The following is a 19,865-nucleotide window of genomic DNA, read 5'->3' on the forward strand; positions in this document are numbered from 1 at the left end:
TCTTCGCCAATGGATCTAGTGAGTCGAGGCCACAGTTTCAAATGACCTCTCTTGTTTACAATAAGGACAGACGTTTTGCATCCCTGCCTTATCTTTCCTTTCCCAACCTTCTTTGTTTTCCTTTTGGTCATGCTTGCTCACCAGTGCACTCCGCTTCACCTCTTTCACCTCACTTCCATTTTTTCCCCTGACTCCTCTCCCCACCCTGCATCTCCCTCCTCCCGCTGTCTGAAAAGGGTGAGAAGACGGAGATAGAAGCACAGCGTTTCCTTGGCTGACTCCTGTTTAGCCTCTAATAAGATTTACTCAGGGGCTCCTTGTCTTCCTTCCTGGAGTCCTCTTTCCCGCCAACGGTTCAGGTGGTGGGTAGTAAATTATACACACTTCCCTTTGAGCTAGTCAGCATCAATACACCCTACCTCCCAATTCCCCATATGTTTCCCCCACCAGCACTTGCCTTCACCAAAGAGCAGCACTACTTTTAAAAAAGCGTCTTCAAACACAAACCTGTGTCTACAAAACTAGCACAAACACAACACAGTATCAAACCGCACACATTTTTATAACCTGGTTCACAAGAAAACAAATTCTCTCCTACTATTCATACGCCCACTCTTCCTCAAAAACTCTCCTCATCTCTGCCATCTCAGCAGCTCAATAAAGTATAACTGTGTACAGAGAGGAATGATGCTACCAAGCTGGGGCTGGGATGTATTACAACAGACTCAGGCCGGGGGCCTCATCAGCATCAATCTGAATGGACAGGACTTCTCCTCCAGGCAACCTCTCTTTCTCTTTTTCTCGCTCACTCAGTCTCTCTCACTCTTACAGGTAGAGTAGTATTGATGGCCATTCCCCTAGTGGTGGTTGGGGGCTGTTTTGGGGTCGTTGCAAAGCACTAACATCTGTCACGGTGTTCTCTACAGCTCGTTATAAATCTGTCACACCAGAGAGGACGGGAACATGAATAAGACATGTGGGCTGAGAGACCTGTGATAGGGAAAACATGTGTTGTGTGTGTGTTCATGTGTATGTATAGCAGGCTGCCTGTTGAGTTATATGCGGCGTGCATGTGTGCAGGTCTTTTGGTAATCGTAAATTTTTTGGTCCTTCAGCCATTCGTCATATGTCAGATGCTGCTGTCACAGAAAAAATAAATCTATAAAGGTGCTACATTTCTTTCAAACAACAATTATGGGAGCAGGGCGGGATGAATATGGACGCCTGATAGGGTTGATGTCAGTGACTGAGCTAAGTGGTTCAAAAAGTAGCAGCTAATGTCAAATTTAGGAACCCTGTGTGCTCATCGGAAATGGAATAGGAAGTCCAACATCAATCAAGATTTCTACGTATCCCCTTTTTCAGATATTTTTCTTGCATTTGTCCTTCAGAGACAGACAGCCATCATACCACCCAGAAGCCATTAGTCAGCCTTATACACAATGACCCCCCTACAACACCCTCAATCAAACATGCCACTGTGAAAAAGCGATGAAAATACTTTGAAAATCAGCTCTCAGCTGTCTGCCAGTGTGGCAGCACAGGGAGTGTGATGAATGCATAAAAGCACAAAGACCCCGATGTGACTGCCACTCTCTCTAATTAGCGCAATACAGTCATTCTGTTTACATCGCAGACCAAACATTTGCTTTCCCCATTTTCTGGAAAAAAAAAAAAGAGAGAAAAATCCGTTGAAGATTGCAGTTAGTAAGAAACCCAATTTCTCCCCTTCTTTGTATGTATTTCTTTATTTGCAGAACCGTGAAAAACTTGTTTCTGCGCTTTGCAACAACGCCGTCTCTGTGTACTCAAATTAAAAGATGACTATAATCCCAGCTCATGGTGACATTTAGCACATCGCCGGTGATGCTTTTGAATACAGATCAGACGTGGCCTTTAAGTGAATTGACGTTTTTCTTGAAGTTAATCAGCAGACCAAGCCTTCTGGCTTAAAAAAGCAAAAATCACTTTCAAAGTCCTCCCTTTTCCATTTTTTTTCTATAATTGGATACTTAGAAATGTCTCAGCGCTCCTTTAAAAGAGAAGTCTAAGAGCTGCCAAATGGGACGTCTATTACAGATGTCGAGATTATGTGACACAGAGGTTTCCCACTGCAGGGGGGAGGAGGAATAGCGGCTGGCTCTTCCTGTACAGCACAGAGGACCAAACTTGCAGGCCTGCTTAGTAGATCCGACATTTAACAGCCTTAACCTCTCTCCATCTCTCCCCTCTCTAAACACATATATATTCTGCTCTGTGCTTCTGCTCCCTCGATGGCAGACATTGCTGACTCTGGCTATTCTAAAGAAATGATGGAGGAATACATATTCTTTTTCACAGTGGCTACAGCTCCCATAGCTCCTCGAGTACGTATGTCATCCACACTGCATGGTGTGAGAGGCACAGGTATGAAGGGACAAGTAGAGGTTTTTTATAATCCACAGAACTGCACTGTCAGTTATACAACAGGTGTAGGAGGACAAAAAGCAGACAGTAAAAGTGGCAGTACACCTTGGGGATCTCTTGTAAGGGGTTTAATGAGTTGTAGGAAAACAGACAGCCAAAGAATTAGTAACATAACACTTTGCACAAATAAAGTATTTACAGTGTAAGCCCTGAGATAAACTGTTAATCACATATTCCTTATTGCACTGTTAGACAATAAATGTAAAAACTGTCACCAAACTCCAAAATCTTATCTGATCTTATCTGAAACCATGCAGGGAGACACAAGTTCAACACACAACTTGTCCACTTATCAGGAGTAAAGATGGACAGCCATCTTGTGTCCATGCATTAGCATTCCCTATTTCTGTCTCAAATGGTATCTGCTTTGTTTCCTAAATTAGAAATAAGAGTGGAAGCAAGAAAATGCATAAGGAGAAAAGAATAGTGCATGTACAGCATTGAATGGTGTGCAGTTCATCAATTCCCATCAGTTATTGGTTATACACTGTTTCCAGATCACTCCATCACCATAACTGTTCCAGGTCTACATTGATGTATTGACATGTTTTGCTACTTGTATCTGCTGGCACATGCTGCAACTGACTTCCCCAAAGATTTTAAAATGACTGAATGATAAGTATGTTGACATTCGGATTCTTTTTAGTCAAACAACAAAAATCTACTCAGATGGGGGCAAGTCTGTGTTCTGACATGTACAGATTGATATTTAAGCCCAAAACCATAATCTTTTATAAAAAATAGCCAAGTACTTTTGTTGCTATTGAACCAAACCAAGCAGGACCGTTTCTTCTTTTCAATAGTCACAGTTTGGTTTAGGCAGCAAAACACGTAGGTTAGTTTTAGGACAGATCATAAATTGGCCAAATGGTTTATGAAGTGTTTTAGTTTACAGGGACATGGATATGTTTTCAAGCCCCTATGTGACATCCTCATCATTTTTATGTACATTAAAAGTCAATTAAGGCAGGGCGCTAGTGGCACAGTGGTTAGTGCACGTGCCCCATGTTTGGAGGCTGTGGTCCTCCAGGCGGGCAGCCCGATGTTCGAATCCCACCTGTGGCTCCTTACAAAATCAGCATTGTGATTCCGCCATTAAAAAAACGTTTGGTGAAGATATTTTCTCCATATCGCTCATTTCCATGACTGAGGTTAATGTGTGAAATGTATTCTAAGAAGCAGATTTTATTTCTCAAGCTAGCTATTGGGTACTGTAAGGTACTCAGGGCAGACGTACCCTCTTTAACCATGAACTGGACCCCCGTGTGCCAACACAGGCATCCCACTAAAGGTTAACCCTGCATGAATGCAGAGTAATGGGCCCCACATTGTGAAGGGATTAAATGGTGAAAGGTAAACCTCTGCCGCAACATCACTTAGCTGATTAAGGTACCAGCAGGCCTTTACACAGCCCATTGAGGAGCTTATGACTGATTAAAATAACCGCTGGGTAATTAACGGGGGCTGGTAAAATGGCCTGATCGTGCCCCCCCCCCCCCCCCCCCCCCCGCATGTCAGGCTGGTAAAAGACATAAAAAAACAAACAAATCCATTACCTAGATTTATGTGGCATTATTAAACGCACTGGAACAATAATAGTGAAAGGGCAGCATTCCATCACACACAGCGAGTAATGAGTTGTCATAAGCAGAGAATCAGATGGAGAATATCACATTACCCACAGCCACACCTTCAAAGGAACCATTATTTTAACTTTTGTCAGTAGAGAATGAGAAAAAGAAAAAAAAAAAGGGGGTGGGGGGGGAATTGCACTCTGCAAGTTCTTCAAAGTCTATTGGCTTACAGGGACAGAAGGAGCAGAGAATTAAATCCTCCTTGACATTACCTTGGCAGGGGTTGGATGAAAATGGAGGGTCAGTGGTGGTGTGCTGTCTGAAGAGTCCTCAGTGAAGAACACTCACCAAATTACTGCACATTAGAGGAGCAAGAAACTACTTCCACTAACTGTGTCCAGGTGGCTGTGTTTTTTTTAACCTGCTTTCCTCTGAATGCATGTTTTAAAATGAAGTACCAGCAAAGGTTTATATAGAATACATGTTGTTTATACTTCGATTAGTTTCTACTTTGGCTATCCTCTCTCTTGGTTTTTTCAGAATTAATTTGTCCTATTTATAGCCACGCTTACTAATGTTGCCCAGTGAACCACTTCCACTTCCAGACTGCAAAGTCTGAAACTAGCCTACAGGAGGGTTTACTATGAAATGATCAGAGTTCTTGGAGTATGAATTCTTGTGTCTTTGGTGAGCCACTTACATCCATCTAGTATCCTCTCATTTGGTTTAGTTGATTGATCATTTCTAAAAAAACAGTTTGGTTTATGACCAAATAACCTGCAAAATGATTGACATTCACATCAACATCGTTTATATTTATTGCTAAATAGTGAACGCAGTTTTAAAAACACTAAACATTCACAGGCTTTCTCTCGCTTTGATGCCTTCAGCACATCCCCATTAATAATCCCAGACAAAGTCAAAGGACGTGTTAAAAGCAAACTACAGAAATATATGAATTTAACAGACTGAAATGTTGTGTGAATGATAAAAGAAATAGTAACCTGCAACCTTCAGAAAAGGTTTGCACTTTAATACATAGCAAATTCTGTCAAAATGTAAAATGCCCTTATATTATATAGCCAAACGATATCTCCCTGTCACAGTATAACTCTACGCTTCAGATGATGACAATGGTATCCAGATGTGTTCAACATCAGTATGTTTGTTTTTTGCAAACATGGTCATATTGGCATTTTGTGTAAAGCACTGCTATACCTGCACGGCTACACACTCTCTACAAACTTGCTGTATTTTGACCATAATCCTGCACCATGGGGCGCCGATGGCCTAGTGGTTAGTTTGTGTGTCCCATGTACAGAGGCTGTAGTCCTCAAAGCGGGATGCAAGGGTTCAAATCCGAGATGTGGTTCCTTTACCACATGTCATTCCCGACTCTCTCTCTCTCCCAGGTTTCTAACCCTATCCAATGTCCTATCTCTCAAATAAAGGCATTTGAGATCAAGAATCCTGCACCTTTTGGCTCTCTGTCAGTTATTGAAATGGGGAATTTTTAAGGATTTTTGAGGGCAAGTGCAGCAACAACCAAATAATCCTGAAAAATGCATTTAGATTTACATAAACAATTGTCAAGTTGGCAAGCATTTCTGACACTTTCTGACACCCTCAATGAATACGATGCAAGAAAAATAGAAGCTTGTTACCCTATGTATAGTTATCTGCACTTCAGGTCCAATTAAGAAGTTATGTATAGGCTATATTTTTACAGATGCCACAGTCTGATTCACTCAAACGCCAGGTATACTCACTTTGTACCATGCTGGATGTAAAAATGCAATGGTGATCTTTCTATCATCATTAGTGACTTTTCATGTTCTCATATCCTTATGTGACCCAGACATGCTGTCCTGAGTGATGACTGACTGATTCTAAATTATTCATCTCAATAGCAGAACATGCAGTTATATTGTACAAAGCCACATAAAAGACATAATCCCAACTTTCCCTTGCAGAAAGCTGGTGTTAGTGTGTCCATTTTCTTTTCTTGGTGTAGTACAAGAACTGAGGGGGGGGAAAAAAACAACACATGTTGGATGTTGCACGGACAATTTTTTTTATCTTTGAGAGCATCATAAGCTGATATTGTCTAAAACGTCATGACAGACGTCAGTGACAAAGTTTTCTCTCCGGGTGTTGAAATCGTCCTCTTCATTGTCTCCATTTGCAGCGGCCTATAAATAGAACGGCATCTGGCAGTTGCGTGGTCAAGTGGCATATATATCCAGCAAGCCTTGAGCTGTCATCTTTAAGCCATCGGAGAGAGGCAGGCCTGTATAGCTGAGTGTTTCTGTGTGTACGCTGTCTATGTGACGTCCTCGTTATTAAATGTTCCAGCCGTGCAAGGACAGAGAGCCAAATAAGGATAAACATGACTCTGCAACTACGCCTTCCACTGGCCTGGCACATTTCCCTCATCACCTTCCTCCTATCTTTATTCTCCCCTACTGCTCCTCTTTTGTCCGCTCATGTTTATTCAAGTTGTGATCATAAGTCTTCCCTATTTTTTGCTCCATTTACATTACAATTACAGTTTATCCTCATTCTCATTGCTCTTCTCACCTCTAATCTCCCTCTCTTCCTCTTCTCCAACTCTATCGTCTCCTCTTCATTCCTCTCACCTCCCCACCTCTTTGCCACGTGATGGCGAGGTCCTGACTGCCACTCACAGCGGGACAGCAGCGAACAAAAGAGCAAATGCAAAAGGTCAACTTCTCCAGGGTGTCACTCAACACACCTCCACCCCGACTCATGAGTGATGCTAGAATCAGGGGACACCCATTGATCCCTTCACGTTATCAGCTACACATTATTCCTCCCGGAATTGAATCGCCTTTTAATCACCTCGCTCTGCAAATCTGTCATTATCAGGAGAGTAACCGTAAACAGTAATTAAGCATGTTAAATGATGCACAATCAAGGCAAACGAAAGGCAGTTCCATCAGCAGGAAATAAGCACGGAGTCATTTTTAAATGCAATAACCTGCAGCAGCAAAATACCTTCACAGCTTAGATGTGGGGGGGGGGGGGGGGGGGGGCATGGTTTTGTATTGTAATATTTTCTGGGAGATTCAAAGAAAGAAAACATCAAAAGAGAACAACTTTCAGAAAAATATCAGTTTTTAAGTGATCCAAATTGGATACGTTTCAAACACTATCTTTAACTGGATACGTTTCAAACACTATCTTTAACTACACATCTGAACTGTATTGGCTGCCAAGTCTGTTTAATTACTTCACTTTTTCATCTCAAGCAGCAGCTACTGATAAATTAGCCAAGTCACACGTGTGTGTAATACATTTTTTATCTCATCTCAGCAGCAGCAGCAGCTGGACTATGTCTTCTGTATATTCTGGCTTAAGAACCGGAATGCCTGTCTTCTACATGTCAGCCTCATAAGGATCCTCCCCCCCCCCCCCCCCCCCCCCCCCCCCCCCACCCCACCCAACCCCCAAGATTGTGGCTAAATGACATGGGATAATTATTATAGCAATGGGCAGGACATATGATCATCTTTCTGTGCCTGTCAGGGGCACTATGAATAGCAATGAGTCATCAAGGCCTCTGTACCACCGGGGACAAAAGTACATGCTGGTAACAAAAAAGTGCAGGGGACATAAACAGCCTCTGAAGGTCCCAAGGAACCTATTAAAGTCTGGATTCATTTTACTGGAGGAATTTTTAATCACTCCTGCGGTCTAGTGTCGTTTGGAGCACCTTTTTCAGTGACTGGGAGAGATAACCTTCACAAAAATTATTTCATCGCTAATTTCCTGTCTGTTTTTTGTGGAGGTGTTTACATTCTGGGCAGAAACGGAGACTCCAAAATAAGGCAGTGAAACATTTCAAGGAAGAGGATGAATAAATGTCGAATGAGTCAAGAGACAAAAATGTTTGTGCTTTAGTGGGGTATTGGTGCTGGAATAACATTTGATCATCTCTCAAATGTTTTTTATTGCACAAACATTATCCTTATCTCCTAGGCTCTAACTCAATGCTTCCACCTAGCTTTTCATCCACAGAAGACACCTTGCTTCGGTAAACTGGCACACAACAGTTTGCAGATAAAGGCACACACACACACACACAAGCACGCAGAGCTCTTTCACATGCATCATCATCAATGACTGCTTCTCGAGCAACCAAACCCGACTCATCAACAAACAATATAAACACACAAAAAAAAAAAAAAATGTGCGAGATCAGAGCAGTCAAGAATACAGGCCTTCCTGATGTGCCCCGAAGTAATCAAATAAAATAACAGGAGCAATTTATTGCAGAAAAAGGATTGGGGAAGTGGGCTGCTCTTACCTTCCTGCACAGCCTGGAAGGGGTTGTTAGGCTCGATAAGTTTCACAGAGTGTGTGATTTTCTCGCTCTGCAGAATGTCATCGTTCAGACTCAGGTCTGAGATGGCGAGTTGGAAAATCTCATCATCTCGCACAGCGTTTTCCTCAAAGATGGCACCTGTTGAATAAAATAAGTTACATGGAGGAGTTATTTGGAGAGAAGGAAAAAACAGAAGTGTCGAGTTTGAGGTGGAAGAAGCCGTGAATGACTTTGACAACAGCTATGAAAAACAGAGCCAAAACGTCAAAAGGAGTTTTCGGGAAAACCTGTCAAAGGAAGGAAGGGCCTTATTAATCAATAGCTTGTGGAATTTGGGGTTTTGAATGGGTGATTTATTTGTGGAACAATTTCTTTGTGCAACAAATGCTTAGCTAAGTGCAGCGTGGCAGGATTTCAGCACCATGGAGAGGGACACATCCACATCACGTAAACAGTATTATTTGATGCATAAAGTCCCCAAACTTGGAAAGAAATGATTGTCACATCAACCAAATGAATAGAGGCTTCCTAATTAGCATTATAGGCCCAGTGTTGGACGCATAATGAAGCCTGACTGTCTCACCCCCCTCCCTTCCTCCCTCCCTCCCTCTTTCTTCCTTGTTTATCAAAATGACATCAGTTGCTTTGGGTTGAAGCACATATATCACAGAATACGGTTTCAGGAAATGAAAAGTAAAATTGGGGCACCCTAACATAAAGCTGAGCGTTGGCCAACATTATCTGGACGCAGTCCCACCTCTGTATTAAGGCAGTGACTGAGCACCTGCTGCTTGCCAGACTGTTGCAGTAAACTGAGAGCAGCAGCACCAGTAGCAGTGGAGGAGCAGAGAGCGAATTCGCTTACAGTGACATTGACATTTTTATCTGAGATTACAACGCCAGTCATTTTAAAAGTAGCTGCGTGCGTAAAAACGGGAAATAACCCAATTTTTCAGAGTTTGTGCGCGTGTGAGGAGAGAGGGCGGAAACCATTTCAAACCGTAAAATGAAATATAATGCGATGTTAACGGGTACACATCAGTGTAGTATCATTGGAACCTGATTTTGTGATTAAAGCTGTGAAGGGTGGGGGGGAAGAGGTCTGAGCTCGGGTTTGAAGTTCGAGAACAAAGAGGCTCTATGCGTTTTGCATCCCTAAAACGAAACTCTTCTGACATTCCCTCTGTCGACGTCTTTGACATTGCAGTCACGTTCCGGTGAAAGTTGAAGCTTGTCGGGTACGCACAAGAGGTAGCTTGGTTTAAAAAGAAGCCTCGGTCATTTGCTTATTGGATGTTAATTTCGTCAAAGCTTCAACAATAAGGGCCATTCTATTAAGTCTGATGCGTGCTTTGAATACAATATTGCTATTACTAAAGCCAGGCAATGGAGAGGCTTGGATCTAACATGAATGCAGTGATTTACAGTCAAAAAGTAAAAGCAATATCGGCACAAAAAAAGGTAATAAAATTGAAAATGGAGATAAATATTATCTGAACAGCTCGTGCGACAAAGGCCAGAGGCATGTGCATTTACAAAACGGCAACTTTTTAACTCACCAGAGAGTCAAAGTGTTGCTTAAACGCAGGGTACAAGCTGAATAGAGTATTTATCCCGCCCTCTCACCAAAAATCCTCTGATCAGCGCAGTATGCGTTTTCTGAGCTTTATACTAGCACGCGCTGCATTTATGAGAACTATGTAACACCAAACAGCATGTTGGTTCATCGGGCGCTTACCAATATGTATGATGGAGTCCGCTTTGGCCGAATTGCATTGCAATATCCACAGGGAAAGACAGATCAGCAGCAACTCCATCTCGGGATTTCAGCGAAGCGGCTCATCCAAGCTCTGCTCTGCTCGGCTGTCCTATAGCTGTCCAAATGGAGCACCCAAAGAAAAAAAGACAAGATGATCAAAACCCAGTGCAAAACAGAACCGGTGTCCTCCTCCTCATGTGAGCCAGACCCGCAAGAAAGCCTGCAGAAAATATTTCAGTTTTCTTTTTTTTTCTTTTTTTTTAAACCAACAAAAACAAGAAAACCGCAGAAAGGTGGGCTCAAAAAGAGACGAGGGAGCACCGATGGGGACCAGAGGTAAGACTGAAAAAGAGACAGGTAGCCCGGTGAGAGAGCACGGTGTTACCTCTCTCACTCTCGCCTCTCTCCCTGCGCTCCGGCGTCTAAAGCATGGCAAGCTGCAAAAAAAAAATGCGGAGGAGGGACACCCCTCTAACTACACACACGGAGAGACGCGCACATACACACTCCGAAAATATAAAACAAAACCACACACACACACACACACACAGAGTCAGAGAAAAGCACACACACTCTCTCCTCAGTCCTGTCTCGATCACGTGACTGCAGAGACTTCACGACTCGGCTGCTGTCCCGACAAGCCGGGTAGAAATGATTTGGACTAGCCGGAGAAAGACGCGCGGAGAGTCGAAATGGAAACACATGATTGGCGGTTGCAGGAACAGGCAACACAAAAAGTCAATCAGCCTTTGCGGGTAAAGACAAGAAACTGCGCGACAAGAGCTCTGCAAACAGATCGGCGCGAGGAACGAGAAGTGGACGCATGTGTATGAACATTTTACTTTTGGGGAAGTTGTCGTGTTTCAGGGATGATGTGGGGGAGCGCAGAGGCTGAGGCGCATTTTCAGCGCAGTTAAGTGGCGACGGAGCTCAGCTGATGTGGCAGAGAAAAAAGGGGATTTACACGCTGTTTTTTTTTCCCTCGGCAAGGGGCAGACGGATGAGGGACAGACGTGACAGGAGCCACAACGCCTGACTGAACCGGGGAGCAGCAGGAAGGAGTAACCGAAGCACCATTTTGCAGAGGAATGAAACAAAAAATATCGCAGTGATTTGTGAAAAGCTGCATTACTTTTTCGATTACTCAATCGCTTCTCCTCAAAATTGACACCCTTGTTTGTAGTTTTGATTAATATCACGTGGTTATGGCGTCGGTGTACAGTTTTAGGTTGAGTAAATCAAACCTGTAATATTATAGGGTGTCGGTTCTACGGTTTTCACTGTGTTTGAGAATAGCCAGACATGTGCCAATATGGGAGAAGAAGAGGATGAAGGAAGAGATGGAGTTTCTAGTCAGTCATAATCTTACAATTAAAGGATATTTCTCGTGACTGAAATAAATACGGAAATATCTCTTAATTGTTTGGTTAAGTCTGTCGGAGGCGCAGAGCACAAACTTTCAGCACCACCGACTGTGGACAGCTCCTCCGCTGAACAAGAAAGTTGCAAAAAAGCACCCGCAGAGCTTACAACTGTTACAGCTCCCGAATGGTCTCCTGTTTGTATCGTTTTCTTTTGTCTGAAATCACTCTCGCGTCAAAGTTTAACATGTCGTGTGTAACATCGTAGTCTTCTGTTTTGTTGTTGCAGCCGAGGAATAAAGATCCATGCCTCCAAAGTTGTTGTAAAATCACACACTACCCCTACTGGCCACCAGTCGATACCGCAGCTGTGCTTGCGCAAAACGGTTTCATCTTTTCATCACGATTTACGTTATTTATGAGTCATTTACATACAAAAAGATAAAGGGAACGCTGAAATGAGCCACGCTGCTGCATCCATAATAGTCTGATGTCAACAAAATAAAATCTTATTCATTCATATCTGAATATTTGTTAAATGAACATATACATAACACATCCTGAGTTTAAATGGAACAAAAGCTTGGGCAACAAAAAAAGGAAATGCAGTAATTGAGATCAACTCCAATTCTCAAAGCACAGAAGATCAATCTGAACTCATTCTAAAGAAATCAAAAGAGAAATCTTAACCTTGAGATTCAAGATGTAAGCTGATCATCCCAAATGCCATAAACAACACGTCCCATGAGAGAAATACATCTCAATTTTCATTGATCTATGAAGCAATATGTAGCAGAGATTTCATCAAGATACAATAAATTATTCATTTTAAAGCTGTCAATACCCACAGGTATTTCAGAGGCTTCATTCTTGTGTTGATTCTGGCTGTGTGTGATGAAAATCTGCCTTTTCCCCCCTCACTGTGCTCTTCAGCTGTGGCGGAAAAACACTAGAATAATAAAAAAAAAGAATCATCCGTCCACCATAAGCGCCACTGAAGCTGTCCAATAACATTTATACTGAGTGTTATGTGGATCCAAGATATCGGAGCATTAAAAAAAAGAAATACTCCCCACCCCCTCTAAATTGTTACGGTGGAAACTACAGAATATACAGTATGTGAAACTAATCACAAGATTATATATGTGTAGTTCAGCAGGTGAAAAACACACTGTATGAATGCTTTTTGCTTCCAGTTCCCCCAACAAGCTGTAATGGAACCCACTAAGATTCCATATAGAGACTGTATGTAAGTATAAGTGGTAAGGTTTTCTATCTTATGCTATATTACACATTAGCATACAGCAGACAGGCCTGTGTAAAGTAATGTATGTTATGGAATATGTATTCTCTGCATATAGAAAGGTATTTATGAGACATTTGAATGAAGAGCACTGTGTGTTTTGCACCATGAAGAGGTGGACTCCATGCATTTGTAAGCAGATTTAATATGAAGGAGGGAATACCTTTGCATGGAAACTAGGCCATCCAAATGATAATCGCCCATTTCAGTGGGGTTCATTATACAGCTGATTCATACCTGCTCCGATTTTGGGCCCAAAACATCCTCTGGTGATTATTATTATTATTTTAAATCTCTGGCATCTGTGAGTGTTTTCTTCTTTCGGGTGCGGTTGTGTCAGCGTACCTCATGCATCTCCATGAGTGTCAACCTAAGTTAGACTCAAATTTCCCGCCAACAGTCGTCGAGACATCGGTGGGTAGGTCACGCCTGCTCATGGTGATGGAAGTGGAATTTCATTGACATACAAACCTGAGTCATTAATGTTTGTAGCCAGGAGCATTAAGGTGAAAAGAAGGACAGAGATGTCCTCCTCCTATTTTGGAACATGGTCAAAAAGTGAATTGGAGGAGGCGATGCCACATGCTGGCTATAAAAAAAAACACCTTGCTGCTCATGAATAGAAAAGCACTGCAGACCTCTTACTACTGGCCTTTTCTTCTTTATTATTGTTTTTTTCTCCATCCCAAATGATAACTATCCAAAGCCATTGGAGCAAGTCCATTATTGTTTCTACAGAGTAACGTTTTTCATGTTTTGGGTCCTCAGTTTTTTTTTTTTTTTGATGAGTCCCATCTCTCCGTTTAATTTTCAATTATTTTCTTATGCATGGCTTGGGGCTCTGCACGCTGCTGCTTGTGAAATGAACGCCGTCTATCGCAGTGTAAATTACGTTTGCTTCTGTGTAGCTGGTCTCCGTCTTTACTGATTAGTAGCACTATTAAAGCTTTTATGTACTCACTTGATTGGCTTCTGACCCCGAGTGAAGAAATCTATTCAATAGTTTTATATTCAAGCACAGACATTTTAATACAGTAATGGATAATTACTGTGTTGATTGTGTTTGCCCTCATCCTTGCACATGGAGCCATAATTTGATAGTGTGCTGCAGAAGAAGTCTGAGCTTTATCGCTTCCTTAGCCTTTAGCCTAAGTTTTTACACAGTCTAAGAAAAGAACTGGACTGAGAGAAGACAGCATGCAATGAAATGTACTGTAAGTGAACATAATTACACAAGTTACTAAGTTCTTCCCTAGCAAGAGTTCACATATTAATGTTGTTAATAGTAAGTGTGAAGAATGCATTATAGTAAGGAGAGAAATAGTTACTATTTAGAACTTGGTTCCCTATAATCATGAATGGCAAGAGATGATACTGTCATTTTGATGTGCTGACCAAAGACTCTGCTACTGTGCAGTTTGCACTGTCTGTCTTACTGTGCTACTTGTTGCACCAATTTGGAGGCGGGTAAAACCCCGGACAAGTCGTAAATCTATTCATGTCAAGCAGAAATGTGCAGGGAATATCAATAAGTGTCTGCAGCACTAGAGGTGAATAAAATTCTTAAAATACACAGCCCGAGGTAATGTTATAGATTAATCATGTTATGGGAGAATAAGCACACGCTCCATCACAGACTCTGAATCTCAATGTGTGAAATGTTGACTGTTCACATCATTATATGTTTCCGCATTAGACCATCCTGAACCATAGTCAAATATGAACACGGTTATAAATATATTACTGCTAATGAATACATGGGAAATATACCAGTGGGCTGAAGTTTTGTAAGTTTTAAGGATGTAGGAATTTCTGCGTTAGCCAAGGACCTTGACAGCTGCCGGAGCACAGGTTCCTCAGTTTTCCAGCCAGGGACATGAATCTGAAATCAGTCAGGTATAACTTCAAACATGATTATTCTTATGGAGAACAGGCCAGTTAGGATCTGATGCTGCTTATGTAATGTGGCAGATCAACACAAAGTTAATGCCCAAGGAAACTCGTTTGAAATATTATGAACGTTTGAATGTTGAGTTTCTTGTAAAGCATCTACAAAAATCCTCATTTATAACTAATGGGAAACCATGATTATAAAAGCTAGTTTGCTGTTTAGACCATATAGTAAGATAATATAGGAGTGGCAGATCAGTGTAGTGCAGCTATAAAAGGTATGTTTGAGATGTCTGAGTAAGAACTTAGAGGAAGAAGCAGAAGTGATGCCAATGCAATGTTATTCAATTGTAGTGTTCATTAAACGGTAAGTTACAAAAAGGTGTGCTAGCCCTATTATGACTAGCTGTTAGCAAGCACACACGATATTAGCCGGGATGCCTGTGTGTTTGTTTCATTCATAATGATAGTTCTTAAGCATTAGGTATTGCTTTGTTATTACAAAGCTAAACCCAGGCTGATGCCGAAAAAAAGATCATTAACTTCCTGAATGAAACTCCCCAAAAACACTAAAAACCAACTTCCTCCAGCTTACAACACTAACAATCCCTGTAAACAAGCATATGGTAGACATGTTTTCCCATTATGATTGGTCACTGATTCAATTGTATATATTTTTAGTACAAATACCCAAGCATAACCCACCCAATTCAAATCTAATATCAGTATCATAACAAAGACTAAGACGATAATATTTTGATTGGGACAAATTTATAATACTTGTAAAGAGCTTACTATTATCTTTCAGAATTAGAATGAGAGGTACTTTAATGATCCCACATGAACGTTAAAGTTTATAGACCCTAAATGACATAGTTGACAGCTATCACTCTCAGAACCACTCTGACTTACTTTAGCTGTATGAGTCCAAAAAAAAGGAAAAGATTTTGTAATTTAGTGGCAATTAGCAGATTTAGATTTTACCAAAATAACAACATCAAGATGCAGATTTGTATTAAATAAAAGAGTATACTTTTTCAGGCCTGTCCACAAGAGGAGAAGAAAACAACAGTTAAAAAGAAGGGAGAGAAGATCTAACATTACTGATGCACTCCAGGTAGTCGGGAAAAAGTCAAGAAGATTGTTTGCTCAAGTTGAACATTTTGATGTTCTAGAATGGACTGTCGGCTGCACTTGCATGCAGGTCTTGGTTTCTAGAGGTACATGAATCGCTGTGATTTATGGGATGTGTGTGTGCCAGGGTGTCATGACTGCAGATTAAGTTTTATCTGCCGTTGCCTTCCATACCTCCTGTTGTTCCTGCATAGACAGCAGCCTAAAGTTTTGTGATTGGTCAACTCCGACTATAAGGGAACCACAAACGGAACCGGAAGCTTCAGATACTGAAAATACCCCCAAGACTCCCCCCAAGGAATCTGTAAATAGAGATTAGACGCTGTTGGTGATTGGATTTCCAGGGGCTTTTAGACCAGTTTCAGATGTTAGGTCTAAGTCAGTCTATCAAAGACCCCTTTACCACATCAGAGATTGGGCCCAAACACATCCCCAGCTCTTTTAGTTTATATTCATGTCTCGTGTTATTCCTGCAAAGATGTAATGTGAAGAAACAAATACACTTGGTAGCCTGCATAATTGGATAAAGGACTGGCTGTATGATCTATTGTGGTTGAAATGCAAAAGAGGGTGTCCCAGCTGGATGCATTGTGCAAGTCTGACTGTAGCAAGCTGTGAAAAAAAATAACAGCTCTTCTGTTTCCTTTCTTTTTCCCCTAACCGTGTGCCTCATCATCATGTCGATGTCCAACTGGGAGTGAAGGATTGTGGCTACTCCTATTAAAAATAAAAGATGAAGGGCTCATGCAGCAGATGTGGTCGGGACTTACTGTCTTTCTTACCCACAATTCTTTGTTTACACTGATCTGTGGGGACACCATAAAGTGATAGGACCATATGTTTTATCTACCAGCTTGTCTGTCTATCAACCTGTGTCAGTCTGATGAAATATCTAAAAAAATAAAAAATAAAAAAATAGCATTTAAAAGAAATCTAAGTAATGAATGATAGTTTTCATTTAAAGGATACGGCCATGAAATTAAAATGAACTTAAAAGGTTTTCTATGAGCCAAGTCAGCCACATTATTATCAAGCATTAGCAGAATTGGCAAAGCACTAATTTTGCCTGCAGAGATGTTTACAGTTTATACGCCTAATAGCAACTGTGCAGCCATTTGTTTTGTGTGCCCTGAGCAGTGCTATTGAACCCAGAGTGTGTGTCAGCTACATTTCACTCCAGCTGTGCCTGCAAGACAGTCATTAGTGGATGAGGTTGTTTAAAGGGGAGCTACTTAGCAGATCAAGAACAGGGAATGTACCTGCAGATGTATGCTTTGCAAATGAGCACAACAACAACAGAAACATTTGATTATTTAAGGCGCTTAGGAGCAGGTCAAAAAGAGTCATTATTAAACTCAGCATTAAAGGGAAACAAGCAAAGGTAACCCGAGTATACAAAGCATGGGTGCAGAAACAGAGAAGCCCTGTCTGGAATTTAAAAAAGCTCTGCCACCGCTGCTAGGCAAACATCTATTATTCCAATTATCCGCATATTGTAGCTGCAGACCATAGAAACAAAAACCTCAAAATTATGTTTCCAGACAAACACTTATGAAAGTTCTCAATTTCTGTGGCCATTATGCAAAACAAAAGAATCTAAAGGCACCACACAAATTACTTTAATGGCAGCAGACTGTGGTCTAGCAGATGTATGTTTGAAAAATCCTGATGCAAATACTAGACTATTTTTTTAACAAGTGAAATTCACACAAAAGAAAAAGCCTGCACTTGTGTTCATTGTCATTGTGCACAAAACAAACTATTACAGTTAATGGTAGCAGGACGATAAATGTATTTCTGTACCCATTATGATTCTACACTAAGGGGGGGAAATAATTGGTTTGTATTTCTTTAAGTCAATCACAGGCATCCTGGATGGTTCAATGCAAATAATGCAGTGACAGTGCTCATGCAAAAAAAGGATGGGAGGCACACTGGGCATATCTTGTTCAGGGAAGACCGTTGGTTTGAATGGGGTGTTAAAGAAGCCATCTATGTTAAAGTGGAAAAACCATCCCTTATCCCAGGTTGTGGTCTTTCACCAACCTGCAATGCTCTTTTGAATTCTCCTCCAAAACAACTGAAACACCAGTCCCACCTTGGAACATGTGACTCCAACGATCCACAGACCACTGGGGGGGGTGGCAACGACTCTGGGTGAAACTAGGTTAACGACTCAGCTAACTACGCTGACGTGTGTCATCCTTGATGATTAGCATGCTAATGAGCCACAGAGGCCAGATAGATATCCACCAGATAGTTTAAAACTGAAGAAGCAAATAACTAAACAAATAAGCTAAGTACGTAGAGGGGGAGAGAGGTTTGTAGAGTGTTCCCATTGATTGGTGCCACCTTGTTTTTACTGAACTCCAAGTATCAAAGAACTCAGGGAATTAATTTTAAATATAAGTCGGAAAGGGAACACTTAATCACAAAAATAATCACCGGCCTTAACATGCTGGTATTTAAATGACAAATGTGTTACATGATCGATGGTTTTACAGCGGTAGATCTTAAAATAAATGTTCCTTCACACCCTATTCATTCTGGAATAATATTCAAGCTTGACAGTTTCTGTCTTCTGTTTCTGGCTATTTTTCACTCTGATTTGAGATCAAATATTTTACTTCATCTGGTGTGTGCCCTTTCTGTCTTTTAAAGTGGTGATAAGATTCAATGTATCTGTTTGTAGATGTATCTTATATCCACAACTCACACTGCTATATAAAACAACAAAATGCCTGTTTGTTGTTCAAAAAAGGATTACCTCCATTTCAGAACCACACAATAATTTCTTATTTAGTCATTTTTTAGATTTACATTTTTGCATTCCTGACTTTCCTGCAGACTCATGTCCTTGTACGGTCATTGGAGGTGGATTTCCCCGTGACATTTATCAATTTAAGAACACTGGTGCAAATAATTTTGTTCAGAAAGAGGGTCATACATTTGCTTCAGACATGTCTTATTAAAGGTTTAAGATAAGAATTAGGAAGCTATTGGTGAATGGGGCTCAATGTTTTGCGTCAGGGAGGCAAGCCGTCGCATTTACAAACCCGTGCAAAAGAACCCCCCCCCCCCCCCCCCAAAAAAAAAAAAAAAAAAAAAAAAAAAAAAACTTTAAAAATGCGTAAGAAAAGAAGAATTGAATTTAATCTTCGTCAAATTATGCCCTTTTAAGTGCATATTGTTGCTAGCGGGAAGGTTGTGGTTTATTCTCATAGTGATGGGGATTTGGAAACAATAAAAGACAGTGAAAGAGAAGAAGGTTTCCAACTGAACTAAGTGGCAAATGGCAGCTTTGTGCATCATGTTCAGCGCTCTCTTAAGACTGCCCAGTGTAAAAAAGTGGCTTTCTCACCCTGCTATTTTCCTCTCTCAATTCTTACCTTCTCTCATGCTGTCCCAATCTCACTTTCTTCCCTCTCATGTGCTCTCCAACACAGACCTGCTTGAAAGATCTCTCGCTCTCTCTCTCACACACTGTGCTCAAGAGGAACAGATGACAAGACTCTTTGTATTCAGCTCAGTTCCTAGTGTTCTTATAACTATGGGGTCCCTCCCTTCCTTTAAGCTTAAAGCCTACTTTTAAGAAGTTAAAGCCCGAGGGCTAATGACAAAATCTAACACAATAAGCTTTACTTATATGAAACCAAATTGGATTTCTTTCAGTTTGCTTTAAATTAATGCTTCCCACTCTACAACTTGTGAAGCTCATCCTGAGTTAGCAGAGCTCCTGTGGAGAAATGTCCCCGTGCAGTTAGTTACAACGCACAGCAAAGATTGATTGAACACACTGGTAAATCTGTCGTTTCTGTCTTTAAAATATGCAGGAATATGCCTCATTTCCTTTTTTTAAAAGAAGATATCATTTACAAAATCCCCGCAGTTAAACATTTGGGTAATTATCCTTCAAATTTGGGCTAAATGACAGAATATTCTGGTGACATCTGATTAATTAGAATGAGATTTAATAGGCCAAGCTCGGCTCTATTGGATTAATTAATTGGCAGATAATACTCTATAGTGT

At 41.1% G+C, this 19,865-nt stretch overlaps 1 protein-coding gene across 3 annotated transcripts in view; it reads right to left on the bottom strand.

Annotated features, from left to right (window-relative positions):
• The window catches only part of grid1a (glutamate receptor, ionotropic, delta 1a), a 234,337-nt gene extending 223,254 nt beyond the window's left edge, over positions 1 to 11,083 (bottom strand). For 2 of the 3 annotated variants that reach the window (XM_061040062.1, XM_061040060.1), the window contains exons 1-2: positions 10,127 to 10,370; positions 8,371 to 8,526 (exon numbers count right to left, since the gene is read on the bottom strand). In XM_061040062.1, coding sequence (XP_060896045.1) covers positions 8,371 to 8,526; positions 10,127 to 10,205 — 235 coding nt within the window. In that variant the 5' untranslated portion in view covers positions 10,206 to 10,370. Of the gene's footprint in view, positions 1 to 8,370; positions 8,527 to 10,126; positions 10,371 to 10,532 lie in introns of those variants that run through there. The other variant, XM_061040061.1, reaches the window with a different exon arrangement.
• Between the last annotated feature and the right edge of the window lie 8,782 nt (positions 11,084 to 19,865).

Source organism: Labrus mixtus, chromosome 6 (assembly GCF_963584025.1).
Source record: "Labrus mixtus chromosome 6, fLabMix1.1, whole genome shotgun sequence".
Classification (NCBI taxonomy): domain Eukaryota; kingdom Metazoa; phylum Chordata; class Actinopteri; order Labriformes; family Labridae; genus Labrus; species Labrus mixtus.